The sequence below is a fragment of the Sapajus apella genome, unplaced genomic scaffold (genome assembly GCF_009761245.1).
Source record: "Sapajus apella isolate SASKATOON/1434 unplaced genomic scaffold, GSC_monkey_1.0 scaffold5, whole genome shotgun sequence".
NCBI lineage: Eukaryota > Metazoa > Chordata > Mammalia > Primates > Cebidae > Sapajus > Sapajus apella.
The window spans coordinates 39,630,648-39,652,327 of NW_022436945.1; the positions used below are offsets into that span (position 1 = coordinate 39,630,648).

At 33.9% G+C, this 21,680-nt stretch overlaps 2 protein-coding genes across 39 annotated transcripts in view; one reads left to right on the forward strand and one right to left on the reverse strand.

Annotated features, from left to right (window-relative positions):
* The window catches only part of FIP1L1 (factor interacting with PAPOLA and CPSF1), a 79,268-nt gene extending 58,470 nt beyond the window's left edge, over nucleotides 1–20,798 (forward strand). For 14 of the 37 annotated variants that reach the window (XM_032274176.1, XM_032274189.1, XM_032274193.1 and 11 more), the window contains 4 exons: nucleotides 1,277–1,332; nucleotides 11,107–11,329; nucleotides 16,714–16,851; nucleotides 17,351–20,798. In XM_032274176.1, the coding sequence (XP_032130067.1) occupies nucleotides 1,277–1,332; nucleotides 11,107–11,329; nucleotides 16,714–16,851; nucleotides 17,351–17,498 (565 nt within the window). In that variant the 3' untranslated portion in view covers nucleotides 17,499–20,798. The remainder of the gene's footprint in view (nucleotides 1–1,276; nucleotides 1,333–11,106; nucleotides 11,330–16,713; nucleotides 16,852–17,350) is intronic. The other 23 variants (XM_032274179.1, XM_032274195.1, XM_032274201.1 and 20 more) reach the window with 5 other exon arrangements.
* The window catches only part of LNX1 (ligand of numb-protein X 1), a 185,317-nt gene continuing 180,976 nt past the window's right edge, over nucleotides 17,340–21,680 (reverse strand). For both annotated transcript variants that reach the window (XM_032274174.1, XM_032274175.1), the window contains 2 exons: nucleotides 19,442–19,600; nucleotides 17,340–19,075 (listed from right to left, as the gene is read on the reverse strand). In XM_032274174.1, coding sequence (XP_032130065.1) covers nucleotides 18,940–19,075; nucleotides 19,442–19,600 — 295 coding nt within the window. In that variant the 3' untranslated portion in view covers nucleotides 17,340–18,939. The remainder of the gene's footprint in view (nucleotides 19,076–19,441; nucleotides 19,601–21,680) is intronic.

The following is a 21,680-nucleotide window of genomic DNA, read 5'->3' on the forward strand; positions in this document are numbered from 1 at the left end:
TTTTGACAGAAGAACCATATACATATCTTGGAAATATTTTCAGAGATTTAATTTTATAAACACAGCATCTGTCTTGTAATTTGTAAATCTAGATCTAAGTTAGTTTTATATAAGATGTTGCACCTGTAGCCTGATATCAAAACAGGGCAAAGAAAACTAGAGTTATAATATTTTGAAATAATATCTTGCTTTGATTTATGACACATTTGATTAAAGAAACTCCTAGACTGTTAAAAACCCAGCTACTGTCAGTTTTTTGGGAAATACCAGCATAAATTACTGGAAATCATGGATAATACATGTCTCTTCTGGGATAAAGTAGGGAAAACTATTACAGGACCATAGTCAAGAAAAGCTGTATTATTCGTTGATACTCTGATCCATCTCAGCTTCCACAAAGAAGGACTGAATACATTCTGTGTGGCAGTAGCCATATTTCCGTATCATGTACTTATGGCTTATGTTAACCAGAATGCTGTACAAAAGAATATTTCCCTTGTGGGTGGCAGCATGGTGTTGAACAGCATAGAAATCACACAGTATTGCTAGGTAAGGTTCATAAACCCTTTGAGACTAAGTTTTCTTTTTTATCAAAAGGGTTGATAGAGTTGTGAATATTTTAAAAGCTATTAAATATAAACTGCAAGTATAATTCTTGGCAGATAAAAATCACTAATAAGAGCTATTGCTATTTCCTTTTAAGTAGCAAACTATTAAAAATAGTGTGTTTCTGACAAAAATAATTCAAATGATGTAAAAAGACAAAATTTGTGAGAACTTTACATTAGTAGCATCAAACCCTGCATTTGATTTTCAAAGGAAATGATAAGAAAGTATGAATTGTAAGAACATAAGGATTTAGCTTTATTAAGTCTCTGTTTTCTCAGTCAAAATGTTAAAAAATATTCTTTGTTGATCCTGTCAGTGGGGCTGAATTACTGATTTATAACCATTAAAACCAATTATTTAAGACTAAATTTTTAATCTGAAATATTTTGATAGCCTGAAAGTATCTGTTACTTTACTTGTGACTTAAGCTAAATTGATTGGATTATTTATGTTAAATAGTTTTAGCACATTCTATTTTTCTGTAAAATTAGGTATTTTAATACTTTTTAGGTCAAAAAAACCACCCATGTTTTAGCATTAATTACATAGCTAAGCTGTCATTAAATTGGTGGTTGGATAAAAGTTGTAGTTTTTCCTTTTGCACTACATTATGAAAATTCAGAACTTATTTGTACCAGACATAAAAATATATCTTTTTCTTCAACAGTGGACATTCCTCTGGTTATGATAGTCGTTCTGCACGTGCATTTCCCTATGGCAATGGTAAGTAGTAGTATTAGACTCCTAGATTCAGTTTGAATCAGTAAAGTACTTAAACATTTTTAAAGCAATAAAAACGTGTTCATAATTTAACATCTTACAGAGCAATTGAAAAGTATTAACTGAAGAAATGAATGGTCTGTGTATCTGCTGGGTTAGCAAACAAGAAATTTCATGTATTTGTCAACTATACTTTTAAAAATTAATTCATGGTGACACAGTAGGGATATTTGTACTTTGCCTTTTCTAAAAGGATTTAGGATTTGTCACCAGTTTGTCTCAATTTTCATTGTTTATAATATTTCTATTTTTTTTGATTCGTTACATCCATCTAACCTTTTTTCTATCTTTCTCCCTCACTGGCTTAGTTTTTTTCCTGTATCATGTTCACTCTTGGAAACTTTATCTCTTCCAAGGCCTTCTGATACCACTTTCTGCATCTCTTGATCAGTAATTTATTTCAAAATGCTGTGCATTATACCAATTTTTTTTTTTTTTTTTTTTTTTTGAGACACAGCATCATCTGTTTCCTAGGCTGGTGCGCAGTGGTGCTCTCATGGTTCACTGTAGCTTTGACCTTTTGAATTAAAGTGATCCTCTCACCTCAGCCTCCCAAGCAGCTGGAACTACAGTCATGCATCACCATGCCCAACTAGGTTGGTCTTCAACTCCTGGGCTCAAGCAATTCCCCTCTCTCAGCCTCCCAAAGTGCTGGTATTACAGGTGTGAGCCACCACACCTGACCTGTACTAAGTTTTAAGGATAGAGTAAGCTGTATAGAGCGCTTGCCCTCATAAAAGTTATAGGCTTATGGAGAAATAGCTGGGCGACAGGAGTTGGTGGGTGTAATGGGAGCACAGCAGAAGGGTCTACTCCAGAGAAGTGGAAGGGTAGATAATTTGATTCCCAGACTATTCAAAGATAAGGGGATGAGAAGGAACATGGTAGGTATTATGAATTGGAAAAAGTGTGTTGTGGCTGGAATGTAGAGACTGTGTGATTATGTAGGTCATTACAGCCATGCTGTGGAGTTTGGATCTTATTCAGAGGGCTGTGTGGAACCAGTTAGTTTTATGCTGAGTTGTGAAATTGTTACATTTACATTTGAAAAAATCTTCAACATATACATTTGAAAAAATCTTCATTCTGGCTGGTAACTATGAGGAAGTTATAAATTTAGAGGGTGAGTAGAAAGGTGGGGTTGGCCTTCTTGGAACAAAAATAAGCTGTGGAACATGTAGTGGAGTGAAAAATGATTTTCTCTCTACTCCTCCTAGTTCTTAGAATGGACCCTATGTTAAAAGTCACCTTAACAAGAGAGAAAAGAACAAGTTTATTAACATGTATACGTCATGTATACACGAGAAATAGCCAGGGAATGAGTAGTTCTCAAAGAGATGGCTTGGAAATCCAGGTTACGTAGCATCTTCAATACAGAACAGTGAATTTTTAGAGAAGTGACAAGAAAAAGGAAAAGGGCCTTGAGTCTTCATGAGCAGCCAATTGTGGAAAGGCAATATATAGAAATACCTACTAAATAAAGGCTAGTTGGTAAACGTTCTCATGCAGTTTCCTCTGGTACCTTGTCCAGGCAGGTAAGGGGCTACATTTGTCTCCAGTGATCTACTTTTGGTCTTTCTGGTAGAGAGAAGAGGAGGGACGCCTTTGTGTTTGTAAACTTATGTCATGCTTTTAGGTAAATTGGGGAGGACAGGGAGTTTTACTTGTATCTGCATCTTCTCAGTTACCTTCAGCTCAAAATAATCCTTATGTTAAAGAGGCATGCTTTGGGGTGATGCATTCTGGTCTCCTACAGAAGTAATCCAGGGGAAAAATTAGGATGTCATGTATTCAGTACTGTTGACGATGGAGATGGAGAAAATTGAATGGACTCGAAAGGATTTGTTTTATAGAATCTGTAAGTCTTAGTGATAATTTGGAAACAGCTAGCAGTCATATACTTATAGGTCTATCAGGGTATTGTACTGTCCTTCAGACTCTACCTGTTCAAAACTCTACTTGCCATTCATTCACTACAAAAGATGGTATTTATGTTGACTTACTTGTTTCAGTGACTGTATTCCTTCTCCTCCCCTTTTTTTGCTAGATATTTAGGTAATAGTCCTTGGATTGTAGTCTTGCTTCTACCTTTACTATTTATGTGACTTAAATATCTTCAGTTATTAAATGGACAGTTCAATCTTCCTTTTAATGTGGAGTTCATTGAAATACATTTAAGTACCTTAGTCCTGCCATTTAGTAAACCATGAAATATTAGCTCTTATTTTTATAATTATCACACCCATCTCCACCAAGCTCCAAATCGCGCCCACCACCTCCTTTTCTGCACCCTTGAGACAGTGTAGCATCATTGTTAAAGCATAGGCCCTGCATTTACACAGCCTAGGTTTGGGTCCTGGGTTCATCTCATCTTAGTAGCTTTGAATAATAATGTACATCTTTTTTTTTCCCCCATCTGTAAAATGAACTTTGAGTATTAAGTACTTGGCATGGTGTCTTTAATATGTAAGCATTCAGTGAGCATCACTTATTAAAGTTTGATTTTTACTTTTTTAATGAGACTTGCCAGTTTCTATTTTGTTATTTGTTATTCAGTTCCTTGTATATTTGTTTCAATACAGATAAACATGAGGAATAGTCCATATTAGAAAGAGAGAGTAATCTTGAGATTACCTATTCGGTTTTATTATGGAATATTTTATTTATTTTTATTTATTATTATACTTTAAGTTCTGTGGTACACATGCAGAACGTGCAGGTTTGTTACGTAGGTATATATGTGCCATGGTGGTTTGCTGCATCTGTCACCCCATCATCTACATTAGGTATTTCTCCTAATGCTATCCCTCCCCTAGCCTCCCACCCCCTGCTATCCCTCCCCTAGCTCCCCCACCTTCCAACAGTTCCTGGTTTGTAATGTTCCCCTTCCTGTGTCCGTGTGTTCTCATTGTTCAACACCCACTTATGAGTGAGAACATGTGGTGTTTGGTTTTCTGTTCTTGTGTCAGTTTGCTGAGAATGGTGGTTTCCAGCTTCATCCTTATCCCTGCAAAGGACATGAACTCATCTTTTTTAAGGCTGCATAGTATTCCACAGTATATATATGTGCCACCTTTTCTTTATCCAGTCTATCATTGATGGGCATTTGGGTTGATTTCAAGACTTTGCTATTATGAACAGTGCCACAGTAAACATATTTTTGCATGTGTCTTTATAATAGAATGATTTATAATCCTTTGACTATATACCCAGTAATGGGATTCCTGGGTCAAATGGTATTTCTAGTTCTAGATCCTTGAGGAATTGTCACACTGTCTCCCACAATGATTGAACTAATTTACACTCCCACCAACAGTGTAAAAGCATTCCTGTTTCTCCACATCCTCTCCAGAATCTGTTCTCTCCTGATTTTTTAATGATCACCATTCTAACTGGCATGAGATGGTATCTCAAGGTGGTTTTGATTTGCATTTCTCTAATAACCAGTGATGATGAGCTTTTTTTTTTTCATGTTTTTTAGCTACATAAATGTCTTCTTTTGAGAAGTGTATGTTCATATCCTTGACCCACTTTTTGATGGGGTTATTTTTTTCTTATAAATTTGTTTAAGTTGTTTGTAGATTTTGGATAGTAGCCCTTTGTCAGATGGATAGACTGCAAAAATTTTTTCCCATTCCGTTGATTGCTGGTTCACTCTAATGATAGTTTCTTTTGCTGTGCAGAAACTCTTTAATTAGATTCCATTTGTCTATTTTGGCTTTTGTTGCCATTGCTTTTGGTGAGGTCCTTGCCCGTGCCTATGTCTGAATGGTATTGTCTAGGTTTTCTTCTAGGGTTTTTATGGTGTTAGATCTTATGTTTAAATCTTTAATCCATCTTGAGTTAGTTTTTGTATAAGGTGTAAGGAATGGATCCAGTTTCAGCTTTCTGCATATGGCTAGCTAGTTTTCCCAACCCGTTTATTAAATAGGGAATCCTTTCCCCATTGCTTGTTTTTGTCAGGTTTGTCAAAGATCAGATGGTTGTAGATGTGTGGAGTTATTTCTGAGACCTCTGTTCTGTTCCATTGGTCTATATCTCTGTTTTGGTACCAGTGCCATGCTGTTTTGATTACTGTAGCCTTTTAGTATAGTTTGAAGTCAGGTAGCGTGATGCCTCCAGCTTTATTTTTTTTTTTGTTTAGGATTGTCTTGTTTATGTGGGCTCTTTTTTGGCTCCATAAGAAGTTTAAGGTGGTTTTTTCCAATTCTGTGAAGAAAGTCAATGGTATTTTTAGAAAATGTTAACTTGGTATTTTTCTCTAAGTAATACATGCACATTTTTATCAAAAAGTGAGAGTCTCCTGCTCACTCTTTCCTACTCCCAACTCTTCTCTCAGAGGCAAGGTCTTTTTTTTTTTAATGGAAAGCTTCTTTAGTAATAACAATCATAAACCATATTGCAAGAATTAAATAGAGGAAAGTTACAGGTTTCCTAGTAAAACAGGGCTTTAGAATATATTTGCTAAATACAGCTTTTTTGTTGGTGATTCTGTTTTACCTTTGTTTTCTTTTACTTATTTTGGAATTTTGTAATTCGTCCTTATGCAATAGTAATTATAGATGGAAATACTAAGATTTTCTCATTTGCATGGGCAGACTCCTTATGAAATAAAACCTAGTTAAAAAATACACTTTGCAGGAATATTAAACAACTACAGAGACCAGCAGTTTTAATGGTTTGTTTTTAGTTCTCTCAGTGGTCTCCATAGCATTTCTACATATGCTTATCACCTTATTTCTTGAGTATATAACTTTAGATACCATCTGTTATCTTTCTGTTATGATAGATGTATATTTTGCTCAGTTGTTATTACTACCTTTCTTTTTTCTCCCACCAGTAAAATTATATTACTATTTTTGCACCTCTTTTATATGCTTGCTGTTTCATGTACCATTCTACTGTGATAAAATGAGAATATTAGTGCATCTTTCTAAGCCTTCACTGAACTCTTCTTTCCCCACCACCCAGCTTTGCTCAATTATACTTCTTCTTACGTTTACATTTTGTCTTATAACAGAATTTTTTTGTGTTCTGACAGATTTTTTATTCTAAAAGCTAAACAATAAATAGCATTTACATTATTATGAATAAGTAAATAATGTGCATTGCAGAGATAATTATATACCTTAGCTCCTCAAGGGAGAAAGTTACATGGCAAATAATTCAAATTACAAGTTGAGTATCCCTTATCAGAAATGCTTGGGAGGAGATGTCCCAAGTCTAAACATGAAATTCTTTTGTTTCATGTACGGCGTATATCTATAGCCTGAAGGTAATTTTACTCAATATTTTAAATACACTTGTGCATGAAACAAAGTTTTGACTGTATTTTGACTGATAACCATCACATTAGATCAGGTGTGCAGTTTTCTACTTGTAACATTGTGTTGGCTCTCAGAAAATTCTGGATTTTGCAGTATTTTGGATTTTCACATTAGTAAATCTCAACCTGTACCAATTTTGTTCCTTGTGTGTTATCAGTTATGTAAAGTCTAACCACATTTTAGTGGGGTTTATATTTAGAACATGCCTTTCTTTGCCTCAAGTACATAAAGATAATTCTTTAATACTTTTTTTTCTCCCAGAAAAAGTTTCCAAGTTTTGCTTTTCACATTTAAGTCATATGCCCATCTGAAATTAATTTTTTGGTGTAAAGATCCAACAGTTTTCAAATCATTTATTGAATAATCTGTCTTTCCTGAGGAAGCTACAGTTGTCATCTCTGTCATCGACTGCATTTTCATATGTGTATGAATCTGGCTTTGGGCTTTCTAGATATTCAGTTGGTTAACTGTCCCTGTGCTAATAACTTCCATAGTATCTTTAATTATGAGTTTTAAAGTAAATGTTATCTCGTACAGCCAAATCAATTGTTGTTTTTACATATGTATTTTAGATTCAACTTTGCAAGTTCCATGAAAAACTGTTGAGATTTTGATTAATAACATTTATATAGTGCTTACTACATAATGCTCTTTGGAGCAATTTATGTAATCCTGAGAGGGTTTTAAAATAGGTATATTGTTGCTATCTCCATTTTATAGATGAGGAAATAGAAGTATTAATTTCCACTTATCACACAGTAAGTAGCAGAGTCAGGATTTGAACCTATGTTGCCTGGCTTCAGAGCCCTTGCTTTTATTTACTATACCATATTAAAATTGTACTGATGCTCTAGATCAGTCTGTGTGGAATTCATACCTTTACAGCATTGAGTTTATCAGTGCCCAAGGACTTTCTCTGCATTTTCGGAGGTGTTCTTTGTTTTCAATAAACTGCTATAGTTATTTCCATGTACTTCTTGAATGTCTTTGGTTAGATTTAGTCCTTAGGTACCTAATATTTTTGTTGCTGTTATAAGTGGTATAAACATAAGAACTATGTGTTCTGTTTATATTTGCTTGTATTCAGAAATAGTTTGGTTGGTTTTTTTTATAGCCATTTACCTTGCTGAACTCTCACTACAATTTGTTGTCTATTTAGGAAATATGCTTGCAGATAATGACAGTTTTGCTCCTTTTTTTTCCAGATGCTTGTTTGTCCCTTTTTTTTGTTTTATTTGTTGTGGCACAAACCTCCATTATAATATTATAACAACATTATATTATAACAAATTAAATTATAACAACATTATAATATTGAAGTACTCAAAGTGGAATTCTTGTATGATTCCTTTTTATTTTATAAAGGAAATGCTTCTAGGTATTTACTGTTAGGTTTCTGATAGAACCATCAGATTAAGGAAATTCTGTTCCTCTCCTAATTTTCCAAGGGCTTATAAACTGTGAATAGATACTGAGTTGTATGAATGCTTTCTGAAATGATCATAATTGTTTTTCTTTTCTAATCTGTTAATGTGACAAATTACATTTCTATATTCTTCTAATGTGTAGCCACTGTTGTTGATTTGCCAAAATAAACCTAACTTGCTCATGATCATCTTTTTTTTTCTAGATGAACACTGATAGTGTGTTTCTTATTTAGGATTTGGACATCTAAGTTTATATGTATAATAAGATTGGCTTAGGATTTCTCGTTATTTATACTTTCCTACCTGATTTTGGAATCAAGATTATACCAGCCACATGGGATAAGTCAGGGAATAATCTTTTTTTTTTTTTTCTATCTCTCTTTGCTGGGAGTTTGTGTGATATTGGAATGGTTTGTACCTTCACTCAACTGTAAAAGGCATCTGGCCTTGTAGGAAGATTTTAAATTACTGATTTAATTTCTTTAATAGTTGCGAGACTGTTTAAGATTTCTTTTTCTTTTTGAGTCAGTTTTGTTTGGTAAATTTTTATTTTTAGGAGTTATTCCATTTCAGATAAGTTTTTAAGTGCGTTAGTATAAGGTACAGAGTATTCTCTTTATTGTTTAATCTGCGTTGTCTGTAGTTGTGATCCCTTTTTGCTTCTGATACTGTTCATGTGTTCTCTTTTTTCTTAATTTTTTCATAAAATTGTCATGTTTCATTTCATGTCTAGTCTTCAAAAACCAACTTTCTGCTTTTTTCTATTATATGGTAGTTTTCTATGTACTTGATTTCCATTCTTTATTATTCCTCTTTTGCTGGATTATTCTGTTTTTCTGAGATCTTATACTGGAGACTTAGCTCATTAATTTTTACTCTTTTCTAATGTGGTGTTTGAAGACTAAATTTCTTTCTGAAACAATTTGTATCCCTAAACTTTTGATATGTCTTATTTTTGTCTATGTTTAGTTCCTAATGATTTAAATTTATGATATTTTTGACCCATGAATTATCAGAAATATGTTTTTAATTTGAAATGGTTAGGGATTATTTTCTCAAAACTTTTGAATTTGACTTCTAACTTAAATTGCATGGTGGTCAGAGAACATATCTGTTATATTCATCTGTGCTTGAGAAGAATAGTATTCTTTGTTATGGGCAGTATCCTATGTGATGTCCATTAAATTAACCATGCTAAGAACATGTAGCTCAAGTCTTTATTTACATGGTGGTTTGCGCCTGTAATCCTAGCTATTTGGGAGGCTGAAGAGGGAAGATCACTGAGCCTGAGGGTTCAAGGCTGCAGTGAGCTATGAATACACCATTGTACTCTAGCGTGGGTGACAGCAAGACCTCATCTCTTAAAACAAAAACAAACCACTTCTATGTTTGTACTGATTTTTTTGTCCACTTAACCTACCAATAATTGAGAGAAGTATGTTACATGATCATGGTGGGATTCTCTGTTTCTACCTGTATTTCTATTAGTTTTTACTTTCTAAAACTTAGGATGATGATGTTATTTACCTGGAAGTTTAAATTTGTTCTGTTTCCTTGGTAAATTGCATGGTCCATCTTTATGTGATCATCCTTTCTTTCCTAGGTAATGCTTTTAATATGATTCTGTTCTATCATTAATAAAGGTACTTATTTTTTTATCACGGGTTGTAGATTTTTTCATCTTTTTTCTTTCAGCCTTTCTGTGTGTTTTTATGTTGTTTGTATTCAGATTATAGTTAGGTTTTTAAAAAGTACAAATCAACACCTTTGTTTTTTAACTGATGAATTAGTCCCTTTTTATTACTGAGAATATTTAGCTATTTGAACTTAAATTTCCATCTATATCTTTCTCAAGTCTTCTTGAATTGACTTTCTCACTGATTTTTTTAAAAATCCTATTTTCCTCTACATTGTTTTGAAACTATAAATTTTCTTTTTCTTTTCCTTGTGGTTACTCTTGAAATTTATTATTCATACTTAACAATATGTAGTTTCATATAATTTGAACATCTTTCTCCATCAATACAGAGACCTTAATCTTTCTCTCCTAACTTATATTTGCTTGTATTTTGGTTTATTATTTTAGTTTTATTCTTTAAAAAAAATTCCATTATTGAATAGCATATATTATTTGTTTGGATTTGCATATATGATTACCATTTGTTTGTTCAATCAGTACTTCTTTTCATCTTAGATCTTCTAGGATAATTTTTCTTTTTCTCTAAGTATGTCTGATCTTTTGGTGAAGTCTGTTGGTTGTAAGTTTTGCTTATTTTTGTTTACAAAGGCTGTTTTATTCTTGAAATAAATTGCTGAATACACTTTTCTAGGTTGATATTTTTTCTCAACACTTTTTTTTTTCTTTTTTTTTTTTGAGACAGAGTCTTGCTCTGTCACCCAGGTTGGAGTGCAGTGATAGGATCTCTGCTCACTGTAACCTTCGCCTCCCAGGTTCAAATGACTCTTCTGCCACAGCCTCCCAAATAGCTGAGATTACAGGTGTGCACCACCACGCCTGGCTAATTTTTATATTTTTAGTAGAGATGGGATTTCACCATGTTGACCAGGCTAGTCTGCCCACCTTGGCCTCCCAGTGTTGGGATTACAGGTGTGAGCCATCATGCCTGGCCTCCTCTCAACACCATCCTGGTATATTTCTCCTCTCAACACTGAAGATGTCCTGGTGTATTCTGGTTTCCATTTTTTATGTTGGGAAGTTTGTGGTCAACCTAATTCTGATTCCTATTTACCTTGCATAATGAAGGGTCTATATATGTTAGGCCTTTAAGATTTGTTTCTGGATCTTCCCCTGATACTGTGGGTATTTATTCACCATGTGATAATTCTCTTTTTTATTTATAAAGTTAATTTGTATTATAATCTAATGACACATTTTTGGTGGGCATTTCCTTTGTTTCTTTCAAGTACCATAACATTTGTTTTTAATTGTATTTTTTCTTTAGTTGCCTTTCCCCATCTTCCTGGTTCTGCTCCTTCATGGCCTAGTCTTGTGGACACCAGCAAACAGTGGGACTATTATGCCAGAAGAGAGAAAGACCGAGATAGAGAAAGAGACAGAGACAGAGAGCGAGACCGTGATCGGGATAGAGAACGAGAACGCACCAGAGAGAGAGAGAGGGAGCGTGATCACAGTCCTACACCAAGTGTTTTCAACAGGTTTGTTGGGTGTGCAAGAGTTTATACTATGTATTTCATAACCACTTTCAAATTTATTTTTGTTATGAGGAGGTGAATTTCAATGCACTTGGAAAAGAGATGCTGAAGGAGTACTTAGGAAGGCCACCTTAAAATATTAGGGATTAGAGGCTTCCCATTACCATGAACAGCAGTCTTTAAATTTGTTTGTTCACTATCTCTTAAAAGAATTTTCCACACCTTCACTTACTTTTATCTTGCCATCTAAGTTTTTCATCTTAAGCTTAGTTGACCATATAGATATTTCCAGTGTATTATAAATATTACTATTTAAAAATAAAATTATTGCCACTTTTATTATTATTCAGTTTTTAGAGACAGGGTCTTGCTTTGTCACGTAGCCTGCCTGGAGTGCATGCAGTGGCATGATCATAGTTCACTGCAGTCTTATATGGGAAGAAGATGCCATCTAAGACTTTAATAGCTAGAGAAGAGAAGTCAGTGCCTGGCTTCAAAGTTTCAAAGGACAGGCTGACTCTCTTGTTTCCTAATGCATTGTTCCCTAATGTAGAAAGTCCTCAGCTTAAGTGTTCCTCCTGACTTAGCCTCTCAAGAAGCTAAGACTACAGGCATGCATCACCATGCATGGCTCATTTAAAAATATTTTTGTAGAGACAGGGTATTGCATTGTTGCCCAGGCTCACTCTTTTAATGTATCCAGTGGATTAAAAACATTATAGTGATTTTCCAAACATCATTGACCATTTTTTAAAGAAAATGCACAAATAGTATCTCTTTTAAGAGTTGGAAATTTTACATTTCTTTTTGTGTTGAAATTTTTACTTCTATACCACTTCCCCCAAAGAATTTTGTTCAAATATAAAAGTTTCATAATCTTAAAACTTTTAAAATGGGTTTTCCTATCAGTCTTTCCTGCAGCACACTTATTATATAAGTTTAAATGTTTAAAGACATCTGTCTTATAAGTGTTCTAAAAATTTTTATTCTGATTTTAGTTATTTTTTTTTGCATTCTGTCAATGCAAACCACATGTACAACATTAGTTTCATAAGATTACTATTTTTATTGTATCTTTTCTATAGATATGTTTAGATAAACAATGTAAACATTATGTGTTACAATTTTCTACAGAATTCAGTGCAATAATATGCTGCACAGATTTGAAGCCCAGGAGCAATAGGCTATAACATATAACCTAGTATATAATAGGCTATACCATCAAAGTTTGTATAAGGACACTCTGTGGTGTTTGCACAACAATGAAATCACCTCGTAATGCATTTCTCAGAACACATCCCTGTCATTAACTGACACATGACTATATACATATACTGTAAATTTGGAAAATAGTATAATAGAACCACATCCTTTAATGAGAAGGAGGAGCTTTCCTCCATCTCCAGTGAGTATTACTATTGTTAGGAAAAAACAGAGTTTGTTCAGAATACTTAAAATATGCAGTAAACCATCCTGTAAACAGATGTGCTGCCATTTAGGCTTTGGTTTTCCATTGATAGAGACAGGCAGAGTCCATTTAGCATAATTCTAAGGACTCTAGGATTTTCAGAATGGCAAATTAGCACCAACTTCAACTTACAGTCACCAGCTCCGTTAAGGAACAATGTGCTGGGAAACAAGAGAGTCAGCCTGTCCTTTGAAACTTTGAAGCCAGGCATTGACTTCTCCTCTCCAGCTATGAAAGTCATGATGGCATCTTCTTCCAGTATAAGGCTATTTAATCTACATTGAAAATGTGTGGTTTAGTGGAGCCACTTTTATCAGTGATTTTAGTTAGATCTTCTGGATAACTTGTAGCTTCTATATCAGCACTTCCTGCTTTACCTTGTACCTTTATGTTATATAGATAGCATCTTTTCTTAATCCTTAAAAACCAACCAACCTCTGCTACCTTCCGTTTTTTCTGCAGCTCCCTCACCTCTCTCTGCCTTCATAGAATTGAAGAGAATTGGGCCTTGCTCTGGATTAGGCTTTGGTTTAAGGGAATGCTGTGTGGCTGGTTTGTTCTTCTATCTAGACACTAAAACTTTCTCCATATCAGCAATAAGGCTGTTTTCACTTTCTTAACCATTCATGTATTCACTGGAGTAGCACTTTTAATTTTCTTCAATTTTTTCTTTGGCTTGACAACTTGGCTGTTTGGTGTATGAGGCCTAGACTTTAGTCTGTCAATACTTTCAACATGCCTTCCTCTCCAAGCTTCATCATGTTTAGCTTAATCATTTTTAGCTGTTGATTTAAAATGAGAGATGTGCAACTCTTCCTTTCACTTGAACACGTAGAGGCCACTGTAGGTTTATTAATTGACCTCATTTCAACATTGTTGTTTCTCAGGGAATAGGGAGATCTAAGGAGAGGGAAAGGGAGGGGCTAAAAAGTGGATCAGTCAAGAACATGTACATTTATTAAGTCTGTCGACTTATATGGATATGGCTCATGGAACCCCAAAACAGTTACCTTAATGCCTCAAACTAGATCTTTTTCAGAGATATTGTAACAAATTACTGAGTTTATTTTGTTGCAAAAAAAGGAAGTCATGCATAATTTTTTCATAGTATGCATTTCCGTGAACTTATGAAGAGCCCTCCTATTTTCAAGCTGACTAGGATTGGTTGGTAGCTTAAAACATTACATAAAAAAATGCACAAGAAGGAACTCATGAGGATTTGTTCATCTTTTTCCTTCATTTGGCTCCTACTAATATGACTTACACATTGTAGGTACTTAATAAAATTTGATTGACCAAATAAGTAAACACTACGATAAGTGTGTGTGCATGAGTATATTGTTCGTGTTTGCTTGGTGGGAAATGTGCTGTTGACGTTAGCTCATTTAAGCACATGATATTTTTAAGTTTAAGGGCATTACTTTCCAGAGAGTCGAATTGTTTATATTGTGGAAATATTTGAGATGGCATTGCTATCTCTAGAATGTACATGTATTATAAATAAGGAGCTTAATGCAAAACTTGATAGGAAATTAGAGTAAGATAAATTGCCAGAGCTCATAAATTTTTGCATAAATAATACATTGTAGAAGATTTGGCTAAATCCTCTAATTCTACTTCAAATGTATGCACAGATATTACTGAGTTCTTATTGAAACTTAAAAGTGTTAATGGTTAAATCATGTTGGACATTGAGGTTGCTGAGCTGTAGGGCATTAGCAGTCAATGTTTACCTAAATTTGACTAAAATGTTTAAAGCCAGAAAGGCAAAAAGTAGAGGAATTTTGGGTTGCTCTGAATTATCCAAGGAAAAAATTATACCTGGAAAAATTCAAGTGTAGTATAAGTAAACGTTTCTGAAGGCTGATATTTTAGCAATATGACCTGCAGTATATGTTGCTTTACAAATTATAGGGCCATTGTTTTGAAAATTATAGACCAGTTTCAATATCTGTTTTTTAGGCAGCTTAATTATGGGCCAGAAAGAAGGCTGGTCATTTTAGGATGTTTGAAATGAGCTTTAATTTCTAGGTCCAGAAAAACCTTTGTGGTTCAGCCACTTATCAGAAAAGGGGATGGAAGGAGGAAGGTCTTTATATTTTGTGTGTAGGACTCAATCTTCTACCATCTGTTACAAGGTTCCCATCACAGGGCTGCTTTCAGAATCTAAAGTCTCCAAAGCCAACAGAGGTTGGTTTTAGGGTAAGAGGAAAAAGAGAGGGTTATAAATGATGCATTATGAGATAATTGACTTTAATTATTTTTATGTAAATCTAGTTGGAGTCATTGAAAAGCCTCACTTTTGGAGAGGAGTTAACTCTATTTCCTATGGGGCTAGTTTATTCTACTTCAAGACATGGTAATAAAAAGTTCTGCTTCTGAAAAAATTAAGCATTAAATTCACCAAAGACTGCCATTTATTGAGTGCCTGCTCTCATACCAACCACTTTATAAATGTTGTCAGTTCTACAGAAACCTTTAAAAAGACTGTTGGCAGTTTTACAGATGAGAAAACTGAGGTTTAGAGAGGATAAATAACAGCCTGGGTCACTCAGTAAGTGGCAAGATCAGGATGTGATTCTGTGTGTACTCTGCTTGTACTCTTTGCTGCTGCTCTCTACTGACTGGCACGGCTATTACCTTCCAGGCGACATGCGTCCACACTCCAAGTACAAAGTGCATATTTATGGTTAGGAAAAAATAGTGGAAATACATATACACATATGTGCAAATGGATATGTTAATACATTTTGTTTTTTAAATAAGATTCTAAAATTTTAATTTACCACATATAATGACTCGGTTAGCAGTACGATTGGGCATTAAGCATAGCATTACTGAATCATTACTTTAGCTAAAACACAGGCTGACCTGTCTTTTAAAACATGGCTTATAATTGTCACCTATGTTAAACCCTGAGATTCCTTACCATCTTGATGTTTCATACAAATTACTAGTTTAATAATTCATATTAAACATTTCTAGAAATCAAAGCTCTTCAGCATACTCTTCTAAAAGATTTTATCCTAGTGAATTTACTGATGTTAGGTTGTACAAAGTGTTGATTTCTATGCTAAACAAAGAAGAGAGAAGAAATGAGAGACTTGAAGGATAAGGAAAAAGATGGAAAGAGAATGTCAGTTAAGGGACATGAAAGGAAAAGAGGTCTAGGGAAAGGAAAGACCACCCTCTAACACTAGCCATTAGTCTCAGTTTTACCAGTCTGTGTAATTCAATCCAAAATCAGAAAATGAAGATGCAACTTAACGCAGTTGAAGTTATTAGCCGTGTGGTGCTCGCGCATGCGCACACACACACACACGCACGTACACACGTAATTAGGGTGTCAGAATGCAGGTATGTCCAGTCTGCGTTTTGTATGGATACTGTAGAAGTTGCTTTGATGTCTCTTCTGTATTTGGATATTTTTTAATGATAAACCTAAAGTTTAAAAACTTCGTTTGCTTTCTGCTTTGTAGTCATTGTGAGTTATGTATTTTTATAATGTTTTATGTGTGTCCAAGTCTCTAAGAATATTGGTTAGAAATCTGAGATATACAAATATTCTAAAAGGAGCAAAAATTTTAAAAGCTGATAATTTAAATCAGTTGCAGATCTCATTTTCAAGAAATGAAAAAACAAAAGCATTGTTAAATCTTTTTAACAGCAGTGAAAGCACAGAACAAAATTGGCCATTTAACGTGGGTAATTATTATATATTTATATTCTTAGCTCTAGTGTTATTTTGAGATCAAGCATTGTTTTCCTCTCAATTCAACAAATGTATTTATTCCTCACCAATGTTGTAAAAGATGCTAATGTAGGGATTTTTGGTTTGGACTTCAGATCACATTTTCCCTTTTACAGTTTGAATCCATTCAGAGTTAATGGTCCAGTTGTCAAGAAAACATTTCTATTTCTGTTTCAGTGATGAAGAACGCTACAGATACAGGGAGTATGCAGAAAGAGGTTATGAGCGTCACAGAGCAAGTCGAGAGAAAGAAGAACGACATAGGGAAAGACGACACAGGGAGAAAGAGGAAACCAGACATAAGTCTTCTCGAAGGTTTGCTCTTTAATAAATAGTGAACCAGTAGTATGTGAGAGATTCTGACTTACTATATTATCGCATTGGAAGAGAGGAAATTTTGGTCTATGAACCAATCTTTAATAAGTTATGAATCAAAGCAGTGCCTGGTTTCATTAAAGAAAAATTCAGGGCTTTGTTGCAAATTTTTTTTAAAAGCATTAAAATAACTATTGTTTGCCAAAAATCAACCCTATACAGTATTTCCAGTAGTGCTTGTTTCTGTTACTGTATATTATACTATGCATTTAGAATAAGCTGTATAGGCACTGGGAATCTGAGATAATATCAGTGAAGATGACCCTATAATCTAATCACTAGGTAAAAGTCACATAAAAACTGATTATCTCCCACACTGTATTTATGAGAAAATGCATGATTTTAAACTCAGTGTTATATTGAGAATTTCCTTAGAGTGGTTTTATTTTTGTCACCGATTGTGCATTTAAACAGAACACACGTTTTTGTTTTTTTCCAGTAACAGTAGACGTCGCCATGAAAGTGAAGAAGGAGATAGTCACAGGAGACACAAACACAAAAAATCTAAAAGAAGCAAAGAAGGAAAAGAAGCTGGCAGTGAGCCTGCCCCTGAACAGGAGAGCACCGAAGCTACACCTGCAGAATAGGCGTGGTTTTGGCCTTTTGTGTCTATTGGTACCAGAAGTAGATACTATAAATCTTGTTATTTTTCTGGATAATGTTTAAGAAATTTACCTTAAATCTTGTTCTGTTAGTATGAAAAGTTAACTTTTTTTCCAAAATAAAAGAGTGAATTTTTCATGTTAAGTTAAAAATCTTTGTCTTGTAATATTTAAAAAATAAAAAGACAGCAATGACTTTATATCCAAGAAAGGAATGTGAATGAGTCACTTAACAGGGAATCCAAAGAGCTGTGTTAGCTTTGTACCTATACAATATCTGATCAAAGGTCAAGGTTCCACTTTAACCAGTGTTTTTGTTGTTGTTGTTGTTAACCAAATACCAGTCTCATAAGAGGCTGTACAAGAGGCAACAAAGGGTCCCTCTAAGGCTTGAGATTAAAACTAGTCTTTATCATTACTGCTGTGACACTCTTGCTTAGTATATTAAGAGACTTACACATTTTTGATATCACAGCTTTTTGATGATAGCTTTTCAATGTTCTAAATTTGGGATCCTGGTGAAACTAAATGGGGTACACTTTCACATCCAAATTAATAAAACCTATAAGGCATTTGGGTGGCCTCTCTGAAATAAATTACCCTTAGCGTAGTTTCTAGGAGGCACATGTACAAACAAACACTCTTTATTGTGACACAAATTATTTGAATCGCCTCATGACCATCTATAAAAGCCAGGGTCAAGCTGGTTTGGCCTTCTTGATGCATTTTCCAAAGCCCATTGGTAGACCAGCACAAGTTTTTATGCAGTTACTATTGTGGAAAAAAATAAGAGCTTTAGCCATTTCTTATTAAAACTAAGAAAACAAGTTTCTAATTCTCTGAGCATTTTTAGGGATAACCCTAGGAGGTATTTGTCAGTGATGGTAATAAATAACATGGTATTTGAAAGAATAAATTACTAGGACCTTTTAAATGGTAATATAGTTAACCTTAATTAGTATCACATACTAAAAGACAACTATAATTTTTGAAAAATATTTATTTCTTGTTTGATGAAAACAATGTTTCTCAGCAATGCATTTTAAAAAATCTTTTGGCTTTAAATTAAAAATGTCCATAATGTACCCTTGGCAGACTTCGGCCTATACCAAATTTTAAATTTAAATCAATTTGAATTCAGTGGGGTATACAAATGATTTTAGCTGTTTTAGGGCTTTTTATTGAATAGAAAAATATAAACAAAGTTGTGGAGTAATGAGAAATCTTCCACACCAAAAAAAGAAAAACTGGTAGTTTTTATTTTTTTTTTGGAATCTTATTTTCTGAGGTGTAACTGGCTTTCATTAGATCACACTTTTCCTGAAATTTTTACAATGTATTATTTAAATATAAAAACTGACAAGATAAATACAGTGTTTCAACTTAGCTTGTGATTTTCCTGTTTTTCTCTGACCCATCATTGATTCTATAAAAAAGTGCCAGGCCAAGAAACAATAGTTAGAGTAATTCTTCCTTTAAGTTCTTTCAGCATTCTTGCCAAGCACGCATGTGTCATTCCTGATGTACTTCTACCATTGACAGCAAGAAGAATATCACCACATCTAGAAAAACAAAGATATGATTAATATTTTAATTCATTGCTGAAGTTAAAGTTTATTTTAGTGGTCCTAGTTTTTGCTATATCTGACCATTTTAATTTTATTAACTTCTAATTTAGATATTTCTTGCCTCTTATTTACATTCTCTAAACTCACTATACATTCAGCCTATGTTAGAGGGAAATGTATGGGAATTTGTAGTGTGGTGCCAAGAACATGTATAATTATTTTGGATTTCTCAGAAGTTGAATACTATATAAATACTTTAAATCCCCACAAAGTATAATACATACATGCCTTATCTCAAATAGGCTAAACTTTTGCATTTATGAAACAACAGTTAAGTTTTTTTTGGTTAGTCACTATTACCTAATTCTTCCATCATTGTATGCTGGTGTTCCTTCAACAATGGATTTGATGAAAAAAGGTTTGTTTCCACTGTATTCTTCATAACCTCCTACAATGCAGAAGCCCAGACTTCCAGCAGTGTTTCTTCGTAATATAATATCTTTACAGTTATACAAGTACCTGAAATAGAATGTAATCAGTGTACATCCACATTTAAGTTTCACAGTTAAGGGAATACTTACTGTGATTCATCCTCCATTCCTTTTGTTGGTATTTTAAAGGCTAAGTAGCACTGCATAGGTCCCACTCAAAATTGTATCATAACTTGATGACTTTTTGTGCTAACTGGCTTTTTGTAATTGAACCTCTGTTTTCCATAATTTTGAACATCCTTAAAAAAGTGACACCCCTATTGTATTGTTATACGTTTATTGGGAAAGATAATCATTTTTAGCTTAAAAGAAGACACTGCTCAAATTTGTATTAGCAAAAAGGTGGATAGGCCTAATCCCTTATTGATGAAGAAATGGATGTCATATTTTTGAAATAATTTTTAATGAAGGCTAAAATCCTTTGAATAATCTCAATGAAAGCAATTTAAACCTAATCCTAATAAATGAATTTGTATACTTTGACTTTTGAAAACCAGTTTACACCCATTTCTACATGTTTGATAAGTCATAGAGAAACATTTAGGCATAAAGTGAATGGAAACAGATACATTTAAAGATTATGAGAACAATTCATATAGGAGGAAAAACAAACTGGCAGTAAACTGGATCAGAAGTTATAAAAGGAATAGGAGAAGGAAAGGCTCAGCTCTTCTGTAAATTAGTAGAATCCTCAGTAAAATAGCAAATGAGATTGAAGAAGTTTTTATTCAGTGGCCTCCAATGGACAAGTGTTAACTATGTTACAGTTGCCATAGAAGTGTGTGTCAGGAGCTGAATTTTATTCTAAGATGACCTTGTTCACCATATGTCTAGCCGTAGTCCAGGAACTGGTTTGAAAGGAAATTAGCATTTTCATGTTGGCAAAAATCAAGATATGGCTATTTTGTTTATATACTGTACTTAAAAATATTAACTGCTTTTTAAAAACCAATAAAAAGTCTTGTGAAATGTTAAGTGATAAAGTTGATCATTACATGTGTCACTGACCTTGTTAGCCAATGTAACGTGACTTTTTTCTTGATGTTTTCACTTGAAATAAAATGAGCTTTAGGGTTTGTTTGGCAAATAGCTTTAAAATGTAATGCTCAAGTTCAACTCTAACCAGTTCTGAATCTGTTGTCATACATCATCTATAATAGTCAATTTCTTTTACTGAAATGATTGCTTAAAAGTATGAATTTCATTAAATTTCATATTTTGTAAAATATCTGCTGACAGTAAACCTTGATGTCAGTGGTAAATTCATTCTTTGGGAGCTGTGGTGTGTCAGATACACATTTTATGTAATGGTTCACTGACTCCTCACGTACCAGGTAACTGGCTATTCTGTAAATACCAAAGCATTATATTCCCACCTGCGAGGATATGTGCCCAATTTTTTGGAGAAAGGTAAAAATTAGATAATTGTTATCCAAGGTCATGATCAAATATCAGTTTTAACATTTCCCAGTTGTGATTCTTTAAAATATATAAATGAGTATAAAATATATACATCATAGAACAATATTTGAAACTGTTTATCCTTCTTTTGACCGTTGTTTTTTTTTCCATTACGTATCTCCTTGGACCTTACACTTTTACTGAATAATTTCTTATGGAGAAGCTGTAAACATAACCATCTAAAACTTTGTATATTCTGCTTCAAAGCTTTGAACCCAATAAGTCAGTGTGTCTATTTTCCTAGCCTCTAGATACTGGAAAGAACATAACTGCTTTGATCATCTTTCTGCAGATGTTTAAACAACGCAAAATGCTCTGTCCTCCTGAAGCATCCATTCAAGTAGATATCAGGGTTACTAGTTTTATTTCATTAAAAAGTAAGTGTTTTCCTTTAGTGGTGTTGAGTATTTAACTTTACTGCAGCAGTGAGAACTCCACGTTAACCCGTTTCAGTCAGACCTTGGTTAGTTGGGTCTTTGTGGGCATGTTTTTCTTAAGTTGGGTTATTTCACTCCCCACTGGGGAGTGGCAGCTTTTTTTTGGTCAGTGACCTCTGAGATACTAGGTGGCTTTAAACTCTGAATGTAAATGTAGGCTTTTTTCTTATTCTGAACTCAGTCTGTAAATTTAGGCCTATCAAAGATTTG